Below are 19,103 nucleotides of genomic sequence, written 5' to 3'. Positions count from 1 at the left end.
GAAACCCAAAGAGAAAAAAACCCTTTGACAAAGGGTCGTCTGGACTCAAAACGTCAGCTCTTTACTCTCCTTACAGATGCTGCCAGACCTGCTGAGATTTTCCAGCATTTTCTCTTTTGGTCCATTCACTTCTTAAATATTTAGCTAACCGATCAAAGAGAGATTCTCTGCTCTCGCTCCCTCGATCCTGTCCTGGAGGAAACCAGCAGGGAGTTGGGATCATGTCAGGAGCCTTAGCTGGCTTGAATTTCTGGAACTTTCCAATACTGCTTGTCTCTAAATCCACTTCCAACAGCCTTGGAAATTTCTCCCATCAATTCTGTTTCCCTCCCACAGGTGCTTGCCAGTCTGGCTGAGTATTTCCAGCATTTTCTGTTTTATTTCAAATAAGTATTTGCTTTCCTGTAAGCTATCATAATTATTCTACGGCATCCATCTTGCCTGTTTTGTTTCAGCTAGAAAGCCAAGTGTCTACATGGATATACTTCCTCTGACAATAAATCCTACTATCTTTCAGTAAATTTTGGTTTTCTTACAACCTACCTCATTTTCAGAGTTATCAAAGAATCTGTCTATATATAGAGGTGGGGAGGGCTATAAACAAGCAGATAAGGGATGCGTGTAAAAACGGAACGGCAATAATCATGGGGGACTTCAACATGCACATTGACTGGCAGACTCAAGTCGGTAAGGGTGGAATGGAGGAAGAGTTCTTAGAATGCTGTCGGGATAGTTTCCTTGAACAGCATGTTACGGAACCGACGAGGGAACGAGCTATTTTGGATCTGGTATTGTGTAACGAGGTAGGTAGAATTAAGGATCTTATTGTGAAGGACCCTCTTGGGTCTAGTGACCACAATATGGTCGAATTTCTGATTCAGATGGAAGAGGAGAAAGTTTGGTCCCAAACCAGTGTCCTCTGTTTGAACAGAGGGAAATATGATAGGATGAGGGATGAATTGGCTAAGGTAGACTGGGAGAGCAGGCTGGCAGGTAGGATAGCTGAGGAACAGTGGAGGATTTTTAAGGAGATCCTTTTCAGTTCTCAGCAAAAATATATTCCAGCAAAAAACAAGGATTGTAAGAAAAGGGAGAACCAGCCGTGGATAACGAAGGAAATAAAGGAGAGTATTAAAATAAAAACAGCTGCGTACAGAGTGGCCAAAAATAGTGGAGAAACAAGTGATTGGGAAAAATTTAAGAAACAACAAAGAGAGACTAAGAAAGCGATAAAGAAAGGAAGGATAGACTATGAAGCTAGGCTAGCAATTAATATAAAAAATGATAGTAAAAGTTTTTATAAATATATAAAAAGGAATAGAGTGGCTAGAGTGAATGTTGGACCCTTGGAGGACGAGAGGGGGGAGTTAATAGTGGGAAATGAGGATATGGCTGAGTCTTTAAATAAGTTTTTTGTGTCGGTCTTCACGGTGGAGGACACAAATAGTTTGCCAAATATTAACGATAGAGGGTTGGCAGCAGGAGAAATACTTAATACAATTAATGTAACCAGAGAGGCAGTGCTGGGTAGACTAATGGGACTGAAGGTGGACAAGTCCCCGGGTCCGGATGGAATGCATCCCAGGGTATTGAAAGAAATGTCAGAGGTAATAGTGGATGCGTTAGTGATTATTTATCAAAACTCGTTGCATTCTGGGGTAGTGCCGGTTGATTGGAAAACGGCTAATGTTACGCCGCTGTTTAAAAAAGGAAGGAGACAAAAGGCGGGTAACTATAGGCCGGTCAGCTTAACGTCTGTAGTAGGGAAAATGCTGGAATCCATTATTAAAGAGGAGATAGCAGGGCATCTGGATAGAAATGGTTCGATCAATCAGACGCAGCATGGATTCATGAGGGGAAAGTCGTGCTTGACGAACATGTTGGATTTTTATGAAGATGTGACTAGGGCGGTTGATGGAGGAGAACCGGTGGATGCGGTGTTTTTGGATTTCCAAAAGGCGTTTGATAAGGTGCCCCATAAAAGGCTACTGAAGAAGATTAGGGCACACGGAGTTGGGGGTAGTGTGTTAAAGTGGATTGGGGACTGGCTATCCGACAGGAAGCAAAGAGTCGGAATAAATGGGTGTTTTTCCGGTTGGAGGAAGGTAACTAGTGGCGTGCCGCAGGGATCGGTACTCGGGCCGCAACTATTTACCATTTATATAGATGATCTGGAGGAGGGGACGGAGTGTAGGGTAACGAAGTTTGCAGACGACACAAAGATAAGTGGAAAAGTGAATCGTGTGGAGGACGGAGAAGATCTGCAGAGAGATTTGGACAGGCTGAGTGAGTGGGCGAGGATATGGCAAATGGAGTATAACGTTGATAAATGCAAGGTTATACACTTTGGAGGAAATAATAACAAATGGGATTACTATCTCAATGGAAACAAATTAAAACATGCTACCGTGCAAAGGGACCTGGGGGTCCTTGTGCATGAGACGCAAAAGCCCAGTCTGCAGGTACAACAGGTGATCAAGAAGGCAAATGGGATGTTGGCCTATATTGCGAAGGGGATAGAATATAAAAGCAGGGATGTCTTGATGCACCTGTACAGGGCATTGGTGAGGCCGCAGCTGGAATACTGTGTGCAGTATTGGTCCCCTTATATGAGGAAGGATATATTGGCATTGGAGGGAGTGCAGAGAAGGTTCACCAGGTTGATACCGGAGATGAGGGGTTTGGATTATGAGGAGAGGCTGAGGAGATTGGGTTTGTACTCGTTGGAGTTTAGAAGGATGAGGGGGGATCTTATGGAGACTTATAAGATAATGCGGGGGCTGGATAGGGTGGAGGCGGAGAGATTCTTTCCACTTAGTAAGGAAGTTAAAACTAGAGGACACAGCCTCAAAATAAAGGGGGGTCGGTTTAAGACAGAGTTGAGGAGGAACTTCTTCTCCCAGAGGGTGGTGAATCTCTGGAATTCTCTGCCCACTGAGGTGGTGGAGGCTACCTCGCTGAATATGTTTAAAGCGCGGATGGATGGATTCCTGATCGGTAAGGGAATTAAGGGTTATGGGGATCAGGCGGGTAAGTGGTACTGATCCACGTCAGATCAGCCATGATCTTATTGAATGGCGGGGCAGGCTCGAGGGGCTAGATGGCCTACTCCTGCTCCTATTTCTTATGTTCTTATGTTCTTATAGGACCAGGGATCTAATTTCCATCTTATTGTGATATTTAACTGTGAGAATTGTACTCTTTTATGATTGGTTTCTAATTTTTGTTTGATTTATTTAATGGAAACAATGGATAACTTCCTTTTTTTCCTCAAAGTTGATGAACAATCTGTCCAAAATGCACTTCTGCTTACCATAGAAACCATAGAATCCCTACCGTGCAGAAAGAGGCCATTCGGCCCATCGAGTCTGCACCGACCACAATCCCACCCAGGCCCTACCCCCATATTCCTACATATTTACCCGCTAATCCTTCTAACCTATGCATCCCGGGACACTAAGGGGCAATTTAGCTTGGCCAATCAACCTAACCCGCACATCTTTGGACTGTGGGAGGAAACCGGAGCACCCGGAGGAAACCCACGCAGACACGGGGAGAATGTGCAAACTCCACACAGACAGTGACCCAAGCCGGGAATCAAACCCAGGTCCCTGGAGCTGTGAAGCAGCAGTGCTACCCACTAACCAGTTGAGGCAAAAACAGATCAGATGTGTGTTGGAATATTTTGTATGATCTTAACTGAGAAAACAGAACTCACCTGTCCAATGGCTCTTAGAGTACGGCTAAGTGAAGCCATTGTTTTCTGTCTTTGGCATTCTTTTTCTAATATGGGCACATTTAGATGCACCTATAAAATAAAAACATTGATGAAATTATGTATGCTGGACATCCCAGGAGAAACACATTTCACATTAATTCTGAATGGAGCCACCACATGAATGCATAGTGAAAAAAAAATTCACCTCACTCAATTTTCTTTCGATTTGATAAAGCCCACTAAACCTTGCTTCTAATGGTTCACCTATCACTGGTAATAATATGAATACTTTACCCCCTCCAGCAAAACTGAATCTTTGATTTCTTATCCACTCCTTTTTCATCACATGCTGTGCCACTTTTAAATGCTGTCTAGCCAATTCACCGGCCCTAGTTATTCTCTCCCTAATGTTTGATACATAATCCAACAACCTAGTCTCAGAACACTGACTCACCAATTTCTTCTTGATCAATTTAAATTGTCCTCTTACCTCATAAACAAAAATATATTAAAAGGGACTGAATTTATTTGGTGCATCCCTAATTGCAAAAAGTACAAATGGAATTCCTCTATCACAATCCTCTGGTTAATCCTGACTATAGGCCCTCAACATAACTTTAAAATTTGATGCCACTGTTCCAACACTCCCTGTGATTCTGGATGGTATGCAATTGTTTCACTCCTCAGCTTCCTGAATAACTTCAACATAAAATGTGATCCTTGATCTGATTGGATTTCTGAGTGAAATTTGTATCTGGTAAAAAATGTAAGTAATTCCTCTACTGGACTAACCATCTAAATACTGTGGCTACAAGAGCAGGTCAGAGGCTAGAAATCGTGTGGTGCGTAACTCACCTCCTGACTCCCCAAAGTGTGCCCATCATCTACAAGACACAAGTCAGGAGTGTGATGGAAGACTTTGTGCTTTCCTGGATGAGTGCAGTTCCAACCACAGTCAAGAAGCTCAACACCATCCAGGACAAAGCAGCCCACCTAATTGGCACCCTATCCACTAACATTCACTCCCTCCTCCACCGATGCACAGTAGCAGGAGTATACCATCTACAAGATACACTGCAGGAACTTAGCAAGGCACCTTTGGCAGCATCTTATGATCCTATGACTGCCAACATCTAGAAGGACAAGGGCATGTATATGGAAACACCACCACCTGGATGTTTCCCTCCAAGTCATTTGCCATCCTGACGTAGAACCATATCACTCTTCCTTCACTTTTGTTGAGTCAAAATCTTGGAACGCCCTCCGTAACGGCGTTGTGGGTGTACCAACACCACATGGACTGGAGCAGTTCAAGAAGGCAACTCACCATCACCTTCTCAAGAGAAATTTGGGATAGACAATAGATGCTGACCTAGCCAGGGACACCCACATCCTGTAGATACATTTTCAAAATTTACATTATTACTACATTGTCACTATTACAACTGTCACTATTACTACATTAGCTCTATCCCACCTATCCCCCAACTCCTGCATGCCTTTGAATATGAAGGATCAAGGAGGCAAAACCTAATAAGCCTCCCATATCTCATTCGCAGTTCTGTGGTAGACTCTGTCATTGCTCCTTCTTCTTGTTTGTTTGGAGGTTAAGTTGGCAACTGAGTATGCTTTCATTTTTTTCTTCCATTCTTTCATGATGAACTGCACTTGGTTCGTTCAGCTCCTGTGTTGATTGATGGTTTGCTGCTACTCTAACATCTTTTGCAGGGTGGACAGAACATTGCGCTTCTCTCCTTGATGCTTCTTTCTCTTTTTTTGTCATGTGGGTCACCTTGATGTCCTCTGTGGCTGAGGAGGAGCATTCCTGTAGCATGAAGACTCACCTCTGCTTTTCATTGTCAGCCATCTCTTGTGGCTTTGGAAAGCTGGCTGGGTGTTGCAGCACATGCACTCCAGTTGCAGTGTTGAATTGTTGTTCAGTTGTTGGAGCCAGAGGTAGAGGTTGCTCAGACAGCTGATCACTGTCTTTCTCTTCTTCCACTGAAGGCATCGTGGTTATCTCATGGGTGGTTGACTAGTCTGACCATTGAAGGTTTTCCAGGATCTGTAACGAGAATTGATGAATCTGCTCTGCAAAGAGGGAAGACAGTTCAGGGCTGAAATCTCAGTCAAGCTACTCTGTTTTGTTTGAGTATTTGGGAATGTGCAGTTCTGTCTGGTTAATGACAGTGGTTGCCTTGACATCGCCTACCATTTGAGGAGCTCTGAGGCTATGCAGCCTTCCTGCCTCGGAGAAAAAAAGGCTTGTTACTGATGATGTACATCAGCTTGAATATCTGTTTTCTTCTACAATTCAGTAGTTCTCGGGTTATATCAATGACGGGTAGTTGGATCCCTCCAGGCCTGTAAAGCAGTGTGTCTGTTGCTTGAAGCGAGAGGTCTTTTAGCAACAGTTCTCTGTCTGACAGGATGATTCCTTTGGCTTGTGCATCTAATTAAAACATTTTTGATTGCCATTGACAAAAATGTTGGTAGTCCAAAATGGGAAATTTGACCTAACCCAAGAAGCATGGCTGTGCATCTTCTTGGTTCGCAGTCTCAACCTCTTTAGGCCTTCTATGTGTTTCAGTGAATTTGCCTTGCACAGTTTGCCATAGCATATAAATCTGTTGCAGTGGAAGCACTGGACTGTACTCACAGGACATCGATCTCACCTATCATAATGCTTCTCTCCACAGCGCAGGCATGGTCGATCTGCTGGCTGGTTTGGGAATTGCTTTCCCTGACTTTTGCTTCCCTGACTCTCACCAACTTTTACAGATGCACCATAGAAAATATTCCTTCTGGTTGTATCACAGCTTGGTATGGCTCCTGCTCTGCCCAAGACCGCAAGAAACTACAAAAGATCGTGAACGTAGCCCAATCCATCATGCAAACCAGCCTCCCATCCATTGACTCTGTCTATACTTCCCACTGCCTCGGCAAAACAGCCAGCATAATTAAGGACCCCATGCTCCCCGGACATTCTCTCTTCCACCTTCTCCCATCGGGAAATAGATACAAAAGTCCGAGGTCACATACCAACCGACATAAGAACAGCTTCTTCCCTGCTGCCACCAGACTTTTGAATGGACCTACCTTGCATTAAGTTGATCTTTCTCTACACCCTAGCTATGACTGTAACACTACTTTCTGCACTCTCTCATTTCCTTCTCTATGAACAGTATGCTTTGTCTGTATAGTGCGCAAGAAACAATACTGTCAACTGTATGCTAATACATGTGACAATAATAAATCAAATCTTGGCACCTTTGTATCTTTGTGCCTAACAAGCTGGACTGAGGGTTGGCCTTTGTGCCTTGTTTTATTCTCTTTCCCTTCAGATTGTATTGTGCTACTCAATGAGTTCTCCCTGTCTATCTGTGTTGCCTTTTCCAGTGTTTAATCTTCCTTTGCTTGCAGGAGGTCAGAGAGCACATCTCTATTACTCCGACCACTATTCTGTCTCTGAAGAGTTCAGATTTTAAACCTCGGCATTCACAAACTTCTGCCATCCTGTACAGGTCATTGATTAATGAATTAACAGATTCTTCTGGCAGTTGAACTCTCTTATTGAATTTAACTCTTCTGAGTATTTTGTTGCTTCTTGGATTAAAATAAATGTCAAATGATTTTAGGACCATCTGAATTTTGCCGATGATTCATTAATTCCGTCTTACAACGATGTAATCTGCAATCGGGCCGATGGAGTAAACTAACATTTTCACCTGCTCTTCAAAAGGATTCCCCGCGCTAGCTGGTTTTGGCACGAACTGTACAATGGTGATGGCACTCTTGAATTTTTTAAAAATTCATCCGTAGGATGGCTGGGCCAACATCTATCACTAACTGCCCTTAAGCTGAGTGGCTTGCTAGGCCATTATAGAGGGCATTTAAGAGTCAAACATATTGTTGTGGATCTGAAGCCACATGTTGACCAGGCTGGGTAAGGATGGCAAATTTCTTTCCCTAAAGGACATTAGTGAACCAGATAGGTTTCTACAACAATCAACAATGGTGATAATTAGATCTTTAATTCCAGGGTTTTATTGAATTCAAATTTTACCATCAGCCGTGGTTGGTTTCAAACCTGAAAATCAGAACATATATCTTTCGCAAGCTCTCGATGAACTCTTTAAAATGTTAATTGCTGTTTATAATGGATTAGGTGGAATCATGAGCAGTCCTCTCCCCGCCCTGGCGAAAGTCACTGGCTCTGGGAATGGTATCAGGGAACACGCCAGCTGCAACTTTCCTGCCTCTGTTCCCCTCCAGCCTGACTCACAAAAATCAGCCTTTTACCTCTTTCAATATCCAGGAGCTCTGGCTTTGTTTGTCTTAACTTTCCCCTTTGTGAGACTGCATTTCAACGGTACCCTAACCAACCTCTTTGAAAAGTAGTCCATTGTTCCATTACAGTTTGCCTGCCAATCTTTCATTCTAATGTACCAGTGATAGGTTGATTTTCAACACACTGATAATGCCCCTTCCCCAATTAAGTATTTTCACTCTAGATTGTTCCTTTCCTTTTTCTGTAGCTATTTTAAGCCTTATGGTATTATGATCACTGTTACCTAAATATTTCTTCATTAATTTTGCCTCCCTGATTTCGTAGACCAAGATCTAGAAATGCTTATTTCCTTGTTGGGCTAGGAACATACTGTTTGAGAAAGTTCTCCTGAATATATTTCAGAAACTCTTCCTGCTCTCTGCCCTTTATACTATTAGCATCCCCATGCAAATTAGAATAACTTAAGTCCCCTATTGTTATTGCTCAATGGTTCTTGCAGCATTAAATTTCAAGTATGTTCGAATACACCCAATAGTGTGATGGAATCTTGATTGTTTCTTAACTCTAATCAAATGATTCTGTCCTTGACCAATCTAGTACGTCCTCTCCTTCCAGTATCTTAATATTCTCCTTAATCAATACTCCCACCCCATATCCTTTCTTTTCTTCTCTAGTAGTAATGAACACTATCCAGGAATATTTTGTACCCAGTCCTGCTTTATTAGTGATGCTGATCAAGATATAACTATTAGCTAGGGCACTGGGGTTAAGTCCATTATTCTTCAAAATAGTGTCATGGGATCTTTTAAGTCCACTTAAGAGCGCATGTAGATAGGAGACAGAGCGGTTCAATTTCTCTTCAGAAAGATTACACTCCAAAGAGTGCACTTAACACTGTAACATCTCCAGTCTGGAAATTTATTGTTCAGAAGTATCTGAGAAGACCCAAGCAACGTACAGCATAATTTTAATACAGTAATTCAGAAGCGGAAAGATAGAAAATACAGTATTTAGATAATTAAAACAATTTTTTACTGCTTTACATTGTTTTATCACTGTTTCATGTTTCAGGTAAATATTTATATCGACAATGTTTTTAGGTTTGCACAATTGTGGTTACACATTTCAAAGTCATTCTCCAATTCAGAAAAATTTAAAATCCAGAAATGACTTTGTTCCAAGCATTCTGACTGGAAAGGTTACAGTGAACTGTTAGCTTAGACCTATGCAATGTTAGGCCAGTGCCTTACATATAGCTTGAAGCAGTACGTAAAGAACTGAATAGATTCAAAAGAACAAGGGTAGTTAAGAAGGTGAAGAAGAGTGATGGGCCACGTTCTTTGTGTTCATTCAAAAAGCAGACAAATCCATTCAGATTTGTGGAAATTATAAAAGCAAACAGCTTTTTCAAGAATGAAACTCACCCACTGTCTGCTGTGGAGAATTGTTTTCTAATTTAGCCAATGGAAAGGTGCTCCGTAACATAGATTTGTCAAATGCATATTTCCAATTAGATTTTAGTGACAAGAGCAAGGAACTGCCTACTATTCAAGCACGCAAAGTGTTGTACCAGTATGGATGTTTACTGTTCCCACAAAGTCCCAGAGTTTCATGGGTCAGGTATTACTAAATGGGATGAAAGGAAAGTACTGCTTCTGAGATGATATTCTAATTAGCAGTACAACAGAGAAAGAGCACATTGTAAGGATGGCGGAAGCCCTCGATCAACCTCAAGAGCATGGTTTCAAAGTAAAAGTGTTGCTTCATGATGTCACATGAAATCTGTGTCACCAAATAGATGGTGAAGGTATCCACCCAATGCAAGGGAAGATCGAGGGGATTTTGAAAGTAGTAGTAAGAAGCTATTTTTGGTATCTAAAGGTAGATGGAGATATTGAAGAATTGGTGGAAACTTGCAAAGTGTGTCTCAGAATGAGAAATTACGCAATCAAAGTTTCTTCCATTCCATGGTCAAACACAAGAAAACTGTGGGAATGAGCTTGTATCAATGTCTTTGAAACAGAAGAGAAAGAAAACTTGGCTTTGCTCAATAGCTTGAGCAAGTGAATAAATGCTGAGTCTATGCCCAATTGTGCGTGCCAAAACTTTTGAGATTTTGAGAAGTTTCTTTGTAATTTATTGGTTGGCAGAGATTTAGGTTAATGGCCCACAGTTTATGTCAGAAGAGTTTGAAATATTCCTTTGTAAGAATTGAGCCAAACACACTCTAATACCAGCACTTCATTCAGCATCCAAAGGTGCTGCAGAAGATGTGTACAGATTGCGAAGAACTCTTTGCAGGAGTATTTGCCAGGTGACAAGATAGGCAGCAATTTCCATGATTCTCTTTGACACCGACTAGACAATTTTCTGTTCTCTTGCAGAATAACTCCACAGTCTATGACAGATTGCTCACTTCATGAGTTAGTGTAGACACACGCTGCTCGGACAAAGTTTAGTTTGCTTAAGCCTAATGTCAATAGCGAAGTAAGAGAAAAGCAAGACAAAATGAAGATCAGTCATGATGCATGAGGCATGAAACTTAGAGAGTTCAGTGCTGGTCAAAAGGTCATAGTGAAAAATCACCAAGGTGATAAGGAAACATTAGTGCTTCTGGCAGATAAAAAGTGAACCAATGTGAAAAGGCATGTTATATTATGTGGAAGTAAGAGTTCCACCAAGAGGAATGACATTATTAAGTACATTTTTAAAGACATGTATTTAACAAAGAAATTGAGATTCATGTTATGCAAAGTATTCTAAGATGATTATGGGTAGGGATATGTTCGGCGCAACTTGTGGGACCGAAGGGCCTGTTTGTACTGTAGTTTTTCTATGTTTCTATGATTCTGTCACCGCCTTTTGGATTATATCTTTGAACATTTGTTTATTATTATTTATTAGTTTCACAAGTTGGCTTACATTAACACTGCAATGAAGTTATTGTGAAAATCCCCTAGGGAGGGATTTGTAGGGACATTTTGAGTTGAAATAATATATTTCTAGGTATAGGAAAAATGTTTTCAAATAATTTGTGATATCTGACACTGATTCCATCACCCTTATTGACCTGCATAATTTCAGAACAACAAGAATATTTTTAAACGAGCACAAATGTACTCTGAACCACGTATTCTCATGTGGTTCATGCACATGTGAATAATCGGTGATGTGCATGTCACATTTCATTTCAAAGAAAATGATTAATTTATCATATTTAATACAATAATTACCCTTTTAAACTTGTATACGTCTCAGACGGGTTTCTGTACACTGACAATTTCCAGCTCTGTAAATAGGGTCAATCTGACTTTTATGGCAACTGGCACAATTAAACTAGTTGTACATTATCCAAATTAGATAAATCAGAGCTTTTATATAACCCTTTATTTATGTCCCTTCCTCTTGCCTGGAATCCTCCCTGAAGGAATTAAGCAACTTCCATCGAAAGGAATTGAACTTTTATGGTTGATCTTCTGGGCTTCCCAAAATGAGACACAGTGGGATTGATGATAAAATACATTCCCATTCCTAGTACACAGTCTCAACACCAAGCAGCCTGACATCAAATACAAAATGTACTAAAATAAACAGTAAAGCTCTCTGTACTGTTTCCCAACAGTATGCCCTAGCCCTGATTTCAGAACAGTATCCTTACAACACATATCTCAAATATTCTGTTTTGTCTGAGTGTATCTGCCAAATAATGCCTATCTTTTGGCATTAAATTCTATTTTCCAAAATATGAAATAAGAATTTCTAAAGCAGGGGCCAAATAAAGAGTAAATTTCTTCTACTTTGAATCAACAAGATGTCTTTGCTCAAATTCAAACTCTTTTGCAATTTCCATTCAACAACAACAACAGCTTATATTTATATCGAGCCTTTAATGTAATGCAATGTTCCAAGACGTTTCACAGGAGCATTTATTTTTATTTGTTCACAGTATGTGAGCATCGCTGACTAGGCCAGCATTTATTGCTGCTCCCGAATTGCCCCTGAGAAGTGAGCTACCTTCTTGAATTATGTGGTCATGCAGTGTAAGCACATCTTCACAGTGCTGTTAGGAAAGGGAGTTCCAGGATTTTGACCCTGAGAGCAGCAATGGTGTTTCAAGTCAGGATGGTGTGTGGCTTGGAGGGGAGCTTGCAGGCGGTGGTGTTCCCATGTGTTATGTACTGTTAAGCAAGGCCTCTCTGTGTGATTAGTCACATGACATGCAGTGACGTCACGAGAAGCATTCGCAGCTTTTTATCTCTCTTCCAGGTTGGACATCAATCTGGCAATAGTTCTTAAATAAATCTCTGTTGAGTTGGTTTGAAACACACACTGTGACACCTCTTCATCTTTTGTCTATTGCTAATACCGGTCAACATATTTAATATATAACAAGGTAAAACTGGTGATGAACACCCTCATTCCCTGACTAACTCCGATTCCCATGAGCCCAGCCCCTTATGCTCCCGACCACCACCACCACCCTCCATCCCACCTCATCCATTTACCTTTGCTCCTGTTCAAGTAGCCGGGACCTTTAAACTTACCAGTTTACAACTAGTGCTGTAAAAAGGGGACAAGGTTTCACTTCCCCTGCTCACTTGACGGAAGGCCTCCAGGAGCAGCAATGTTGCACATTTCTCAGTAGGCCTGGGTCTTACATCTGGGCAAGAAAAGGGCAGTTCCATATAGAGTGGAGTGACAATCTGATGGTGATTGCCATTCTACAGAAGAATCGGCCCCATGTTGAATTTCTCCCTATGTTTTATCTATGTTCGTTCTTTGCTACCGTCATCTAAAAATCCCACTGTCCTGTCCTTTTCCCATAATTATGCAACTTCAAATATTTGTAAACATTCGATTTGATTTGATTTATTATTGTCACATGTATTAGTATACATTGAAAAGTATTGTTTCTTGCACACTATACAGACAAAGCATACTGTACATAGAGAAGGAAAGGAGAGGGTGCAGAATGTAGTGTTACAGTCATAGCTAGGGTGTGGAGAAAGATCAACTTAATGCGAGGTAGGTCCATTCAAAAGCCTGATGGCAGCAGGGAAGAAACTGTTTTTGAGTCGGTTGGTACATGATCTCAGACCTTTGTATCTTTTTCCCAATGGAAGATGGTGCAAGAGGATATGTCCATGGGGTCCTTAATTATGCTGGCTGCTTTCTGAGGCAGCAGGAAGTGTAGACAGTGTCAATGGATGGGAGGCTGGTTTGAGTGATGGACTGGGCTTCATTCATGACCCTTGGTAGTTTCTTGCAGACTTGGACAGAGCAGGAGCCATATCAAGCTGTGATACAACCAGATAGAATGCTTTCTATGGTGCATCTGTAGAGTTTGGTGAGAGTTGTAGCAGACATGCCAAATTTCCTTAGTCTCCTGAGAATGTAGAGGCGTTGGTGGGTGTACTTAACTATAGTGTCTGCATGGAGGGACCAGGACAGGTTGTTGGCGATCTGGACACCCAAAAACTTGAAGCTCTTGACTATTTCTACTTCGTCCCCATTGGAATAGTTTCCATCCTAGTGACACTGTGACAAAGTATTTCATGCTGGGACAACTTTCTGTATCAAAACAAGTTGCCTTAAATATCTTTCTTCACTTTGTCATAATTTTAAATTGGCAATTCTTATCATTGATTTCCCAACCAAAGAAAACGTGTGTTTCTTACTCACTTGTCAAAATGTTTCAGAATTTTAAAATGCTCCATTTATTCTCGGAATAGTTTACTATTTCTGACATAATTTGATAAAGCCAAGCTGTATGTTGTCTATGACATTAATGTCTTTCGTATAATGTGTTGTCCAAAACCGCAAATGATACTATATAATGCCACCATTGCTTTCTACAGGTTTGTCTGAATCTCCACTTTTCAACTCAGTGCCACTGGTAATATATATATATCGGTACTTTCAAGAAATTTGAATTCCTAAGTTCCTTTGTTTGTGAAAATCCTTTCACGTTCTACTGAATACATCCTTGCAATCCTTGTTTTCCTTCACAAAATATATTACCTCACGCTTACATTGTAGATCTGAACAAAAACTGCTCCCAAGCACTGGTGGCACAGTGGCATATTAGGCACAGAGAGCACAGAAAAACAGGGCAGTGACTCTATCCATTTTGCCCGAGCTGCAGGTTTTTTGAAGGGCTCAGGTTGGAGCCAAGGAAATGTTTGCACTGCTGAAATGACCAGTGTTCAATTTACATATATATTAAATTCTGTCAAACCTTGTATTCTTCATCTGCTAACTGCCTTTTTTCCAGAACCAACTGTTTAGCTTCATCAGACATTGGATCTCTACCAAGCTGTGTCTGCCTGAAGAATAATAGAGAAATAGGTTTAGTGCGATGTCCAAACAAACTATAAAACAGAATACTTACCTGGAGACCCTCAGCGAATAGAAGTCGGCTTATTAAAGCAGAATACATCCAGATGGTACTTTAGTCCCATTAAAAACATCAAAATTACAGCACTTAATATTCCAAAAAGTAAAAAAACAAAAATGCACCGTTGCGACTTTGGGCCCGATTTTACCATCAAGTTGCGCCCGTTTTCGGGCACAAAAACTTGGTAAAGTCGGGCTTGAGGCAAGTAGCGCGATCCGCATCCGCCTCCGTGCTCTTTCTCCCTTTCCTAATTGCCGAAAAAGACCGCTGACTGGACCGTGCCCAAACGGACTCAATGGGCTGGACGCCCAAACTTACCGCCATTTCTCCCCTTACCACCGCATTCACCCGTCCAGATTCCATGCAAAACAGCCATGATCCGCAAAGGTCTGATTCGGGTGCTCCAGATTCTGAGGTGGTACTTTCAGAGGTTCTGGCGGCTCTCTGACTCAGATCTGTTGGGTAGCGAGGGGGTGGAGGGATAAGGGGGACAGATGGCTCTCTGGTAGCGGAGGGGGGAGGGAGGCAGGTCAGATCGCTCTCTAGTGGTGGGGGAGGACGGAGGCGGGTCAGATCATGCTCTGGTCGGGGGGGGGAGGGAGGCAGATCAAATGGCTCTCTGGTGGGGGGGAGGGAGGCGGGTCAGATCACTGTCTGATGGGGGGGGGGTGGAGGGAGACGGATCAGATGGTTTTCTGTTGGGGGGGTCCGCTGCCACTCTGAGTGCGATCGGTGGGGGGAGAGGGAGGTCCGCTGCCACTCTATGTTCGATCGGTTGGGGTGAAGGTGGGCAGGGGGCTGCAATCAGTCTGGGGTAGCGAGGGGGTGGATGGATAAGGGGAACAGTTATGTTGTGGGGGTGGGGGAATCTCTGTGGGGGCTGGGGGGAGGCATTATTTGGCCCATGAGTGATGTGGCAGGAGAGCGTTTTTCTATTTTTTTTTAGCTACGTATGCGCAGTTGAAGGCTCCGATTCAGCAGCAGCGTTTCGGGCGCGATAAGCCCCACCCACAGACTTCTGCAGCGCAATTCAGAATCGCTGATTTTTTTTCAGGCAGAGTGCGTATGGGGGCGCCTGAGAACGGGTCTAAAAGTCGGATCCGAAACACTCCCAGATTCAGCACTTAGAATCGAAATTGTAAAATCGGGCTCTTTATCTTTTGCTTACCATCGTAGTTGGTTAGTCCGTTCCAACATAACATTTTTATTGACGTTTTGATTAAACACTGCTTCCTTTGCCTGTTTGCTTGTTGATGCTCCTTGGGCATTGGTCAAAGCTTAAAAAAAAAAGTAAAAGGTTAAGGTGATAATATTTGGAAAAGAAATCACGCTTACTATGCCATTTTTAATTAGACGTTAATGCTCGAGACTGGACATTTGTGCATTTATAAGTGTGCTTATTAACATTATTTACCGGTGAATCAAGCAAGAAGATGCACCAACAAATGTAGAAGCTTCATTATCATACCATATCATCAGCAATTAGGTATTAATAAAGCGTGTCTCAATTTTCAAATGATGAGACTTATTTGGTAAACCTAACAGCACAGATTTACAAAATACAAAAATATTTTTTCACAGAGTTAACAAGAAAATAATAAAAGTTCTTGAAGTTTAAAGTTGAGCCGAAGTTGTGGGTCAGTGAGGACTGTGATGATAGGCTAGCAGGATTTGGTGCTGGATAGGATATTGGCAGCAGGATTTTGGATAAGCTGCAGTTTACTGAAGAATTATTAAGAACCCACAATTGACTAAATGAGCATGACTGAAAGATTCTCAGAACAACCGCCACTTCAAATCCACAGCAGCTCCTTATGTCTATTCAGTCGATAGAAGACTTAGGTATACTCCTCGCGACAGAATAAATGTTTTTATTTGTACTTAAAGAAGTAAATATTAGATCTAATAATGTTTCTGATTGCATTACCCTCTCGCAAATCTTTAATTCGTAGTTTTCCGGGTTGCTGATTTAACACAACGGCTACAGCATGTGGATTGAATAATTTGGCTGGAATTTTCATGCTCTGGTAAAGGAAGAAATAACTTGCATTTAATATTTTTCACAATCTAACAATATCAGCATAATGCATTAAGTGCTTTTGAGAGACATTATTATGTAAAGAGATGTAGCAGGCCAATTAATACATGAGGTTAGAATTTTCTTGCAGGCCTCAGAACTGCACCAAAAGGCTCAAATGGAGATTAGAAGCCTGCATCTTTTTTGGGAAACAAAGTGGTCAGTTAGGGCAGTGGGCAAATTCTCGAAGCTGGTGAACCAATCAGAGGCCCTCTAGCTTGAACTCAGCAGCAAGATGCAACGGAAAGCATTGAGGGAAAGTGACGTTCAAAATGGAATTGCCCTCTCTTCGAAGTTTTAAATGTTTAAGTAAAAAATAGCTTTTGCAACTGCGCCACAAAAGTTGGGCAGAAGCAGCTGGAGGCAAAACCCTCCACAGAATGATCGGCAGACGCGACGGCACCCTGGCAGGCAGAGGGGGACCCTACACCTGGCTCAAGTGTTGCTCTCCTAGTCTGCAGCCAGGAGACTGTCACCATATAGTCAAACTGGCCCTTCCTAGAACCTGAAGATCAACTAGAAAATCCCATTCAGCCACGCCAAATTGGCCTTGGATTGGTTACCCTCTGAGTGCAGGCAGGTAGAACAGCTGTTGCACCATCCTTCCTCCACAAAAATAGTCCAAGGGGTAGGATGGAAGTAGGGAACTGTTATGTCAGTTAGCAGTAATATTGTTAGTGCCCACTCATATCAGCTCTCAGACCTGACCCGACTAAAATCAATCCCATGACCCCAGCAACAGCACTGAAACAAACAACAGATTCATTGGATTTTACTGGTTGTGGGCTAAAGACTGGGCAAGGCGCATGTGTTCTTTAAATAGCATCATGGGATATTTTACATTCAGCTGGGAGGGCAAATGGGACCTGGATTGAACTTCACATTCATTTTCAATGGTGCCTAATTTCTTCAGTACTGCACTGCAGTGTCATAGAGTCATAGAGTAAAAGGTTTACAGCATGGAAACAGGCCCTTCAGCCCAACTTGTCCATGTTGCCCTCTTTTTTTAACCACTAAGCTAGTCCCAATTGCCCGCGTTTGGTCCATATCGCTCTATACCCATCTTACCGATGTAACTGTCTAAATGCTTTTTAAAAGACAAAATTGTACCCACATCTACTACTACCTCTGACAGCTTGTTCCAGACACTCACCATCCTCTGTGTTAAAAAATTGCCTCTCTGGACCCTTTTGAATCTCTCCCCTCTCACCTTAAACCTATGCCCTCTAGTTTTAGACTCCCCTACCTTTGGGAAAAGATATTGACTACCTTTATCTATGCCCCTCATTATTTTATAGACCTCTGTAAGATCACCCCTCAGCCTCCTACGCTCCAGAGAAAAAAGTCCCAGTCTATCCAGCCTCTCCTTATAACTCAAACCATCAAGTCCCGGTAGCATCCTAGTAAATCTTTTCTGCACTCTTTCTAGTTTAATAATATCCTTTCTATAATAGGGTAACCAGAACTGTACACAGTATTCCAAGTGTGCCCTTACCAATCTCTTGTACAACTTCAACAAGAAGTCCCAACTCCTGTATTCAATGTCCGAACCAATGAAACCAAGCATGCCGAATACCTTCTTCACCACTCTGTCCACCTGTGATCCACATTCAAGGAGCTGTGAACCTGTACCCCTAGATCTCTTTGTTCTATAACTCTCCCCAATGTCCTACCATTAACTGAGTAAGTCCTGCCCTGGTTCAATCCACCAAAATGCATCACCTCGCATTTATCTAAATTTAAACTGCATTTGCCATTCATCAGCCCACAGGCCTAATTGATCATGATCCCGTAGCAATCCTAGATAACTTTCTTCACTGTCCACTATGCCACCAATCTTGGTGTCATCTGCAAACTTACTACCCATGCCTCCTATATTCTCATCCAAATCATTGTCAAATGGGACTATCTGCTCAAGTCTTTGTTAAGTTGGGTTTGAGTTCATAAGTAGGATACACAAATTCTCTGAATTCCAATAAACAGTGAGGGTGATGAGAGGAATTAAATACACACTTCAGAAATGATAGATGATCTTACTTTGTGAAGAATGTGACCTGCTTTTTACTGCTCAGCTTACCACATTTGTCAATGTTGCTGGACCACTGACTTATAAAATGGAACCATTCACATGGCAAGGAAAACTAGCATAGGTAATGAAACTAATAATAAAGAATTTAGACAGAGTTATATTGTGAGATCTATCTATGTAAAGTCTGAGTAGGAGTAACAGGTTTTCATCAACATTCCTTCTACTTCTTTTGGAATGTATGGGTGATTTATTTAAGTGCATGGTCCCTTTTTTTCCCATGGTCATACAAGTGGAATAACTAACTAATAACTTGTGTACAAAGTATACAGGAACTTTTGGGTTGCTATCTGGCTGTGCTGGGAACACTGGTCTTTGAATTACAGAATAAATACTAACTCTAAAGAAATATCTAAAATGAAATTGGATTCCTTGATACAGCAAAAAATTAAGAAGAAAATGGTTTGGGGACAAGTAAACAATGCAAAAAAATGTTAGCTTTGAGCTTGAACAAGGATCTAATTGGTGGCAAACTGGATGGGAGGAACAGACTTTATTTTACAGCTTTCTGTCAGTGGGATAATTCACGTGTTA

The 19,103-nt window shown here is 41.7% G+C and overlaps 1 protein-coding gene across 1 annotated transcript in view; it reads right to left on the bottom strand.

Moving 5' to 3' along the window:
* Positions 1 to 19,103, bottom strand: part of cfap221 (cilia and flagella associated protein 221) — a 109,078-nt gene that overhangs the window by 48,880 nt on the left and 41,095 nt on the right. Inside the window, exons 9-12 of the mRNA XM_078229169.1 lie at positions 16,334 to 16,430; positions 15,575 to 15,683; positions 14,248 to 14,335; positions 3,719 to 3,808 (exon numbers count right to left, since the gene is read on the bottom strand). Of these exons, the coding sequence (XP_078085295.1) occupies positions 3,719 to 3,808; positions 14,248 to 14,335; positions 15,575 to 15,683; positions 16,334 to 16,430 (384 nt within the window). The remainder of the gene's footprint in view (positions 1 to 3,718; positions 3,809 to 14,247; positions 14,336 to 15,574; positions 15,684 to 16,333; positions 16,431 to 19,103) is intronic.

The sequence above is a fragment of the Mustelus asterias genome, chromosome 14 (genome assembly GCF_964213995.1).
Source record: "Mustelus asterias chromosome 14, sMusAst1.hap1.1, whole genome shotgun sequence".
NCBI classification, from domain to species: domain Eukaryota; kingdom Metazoa; phylum Chordata; class Chondrichthyes; order Carcharhiniformes; family Triakidae; genus Mustelus; species Mustelus asterias.
Note: the sequence above shows the minus strand (reverse complement) of the source record. Positions and strands in the feature narration are given on the sequence as shown.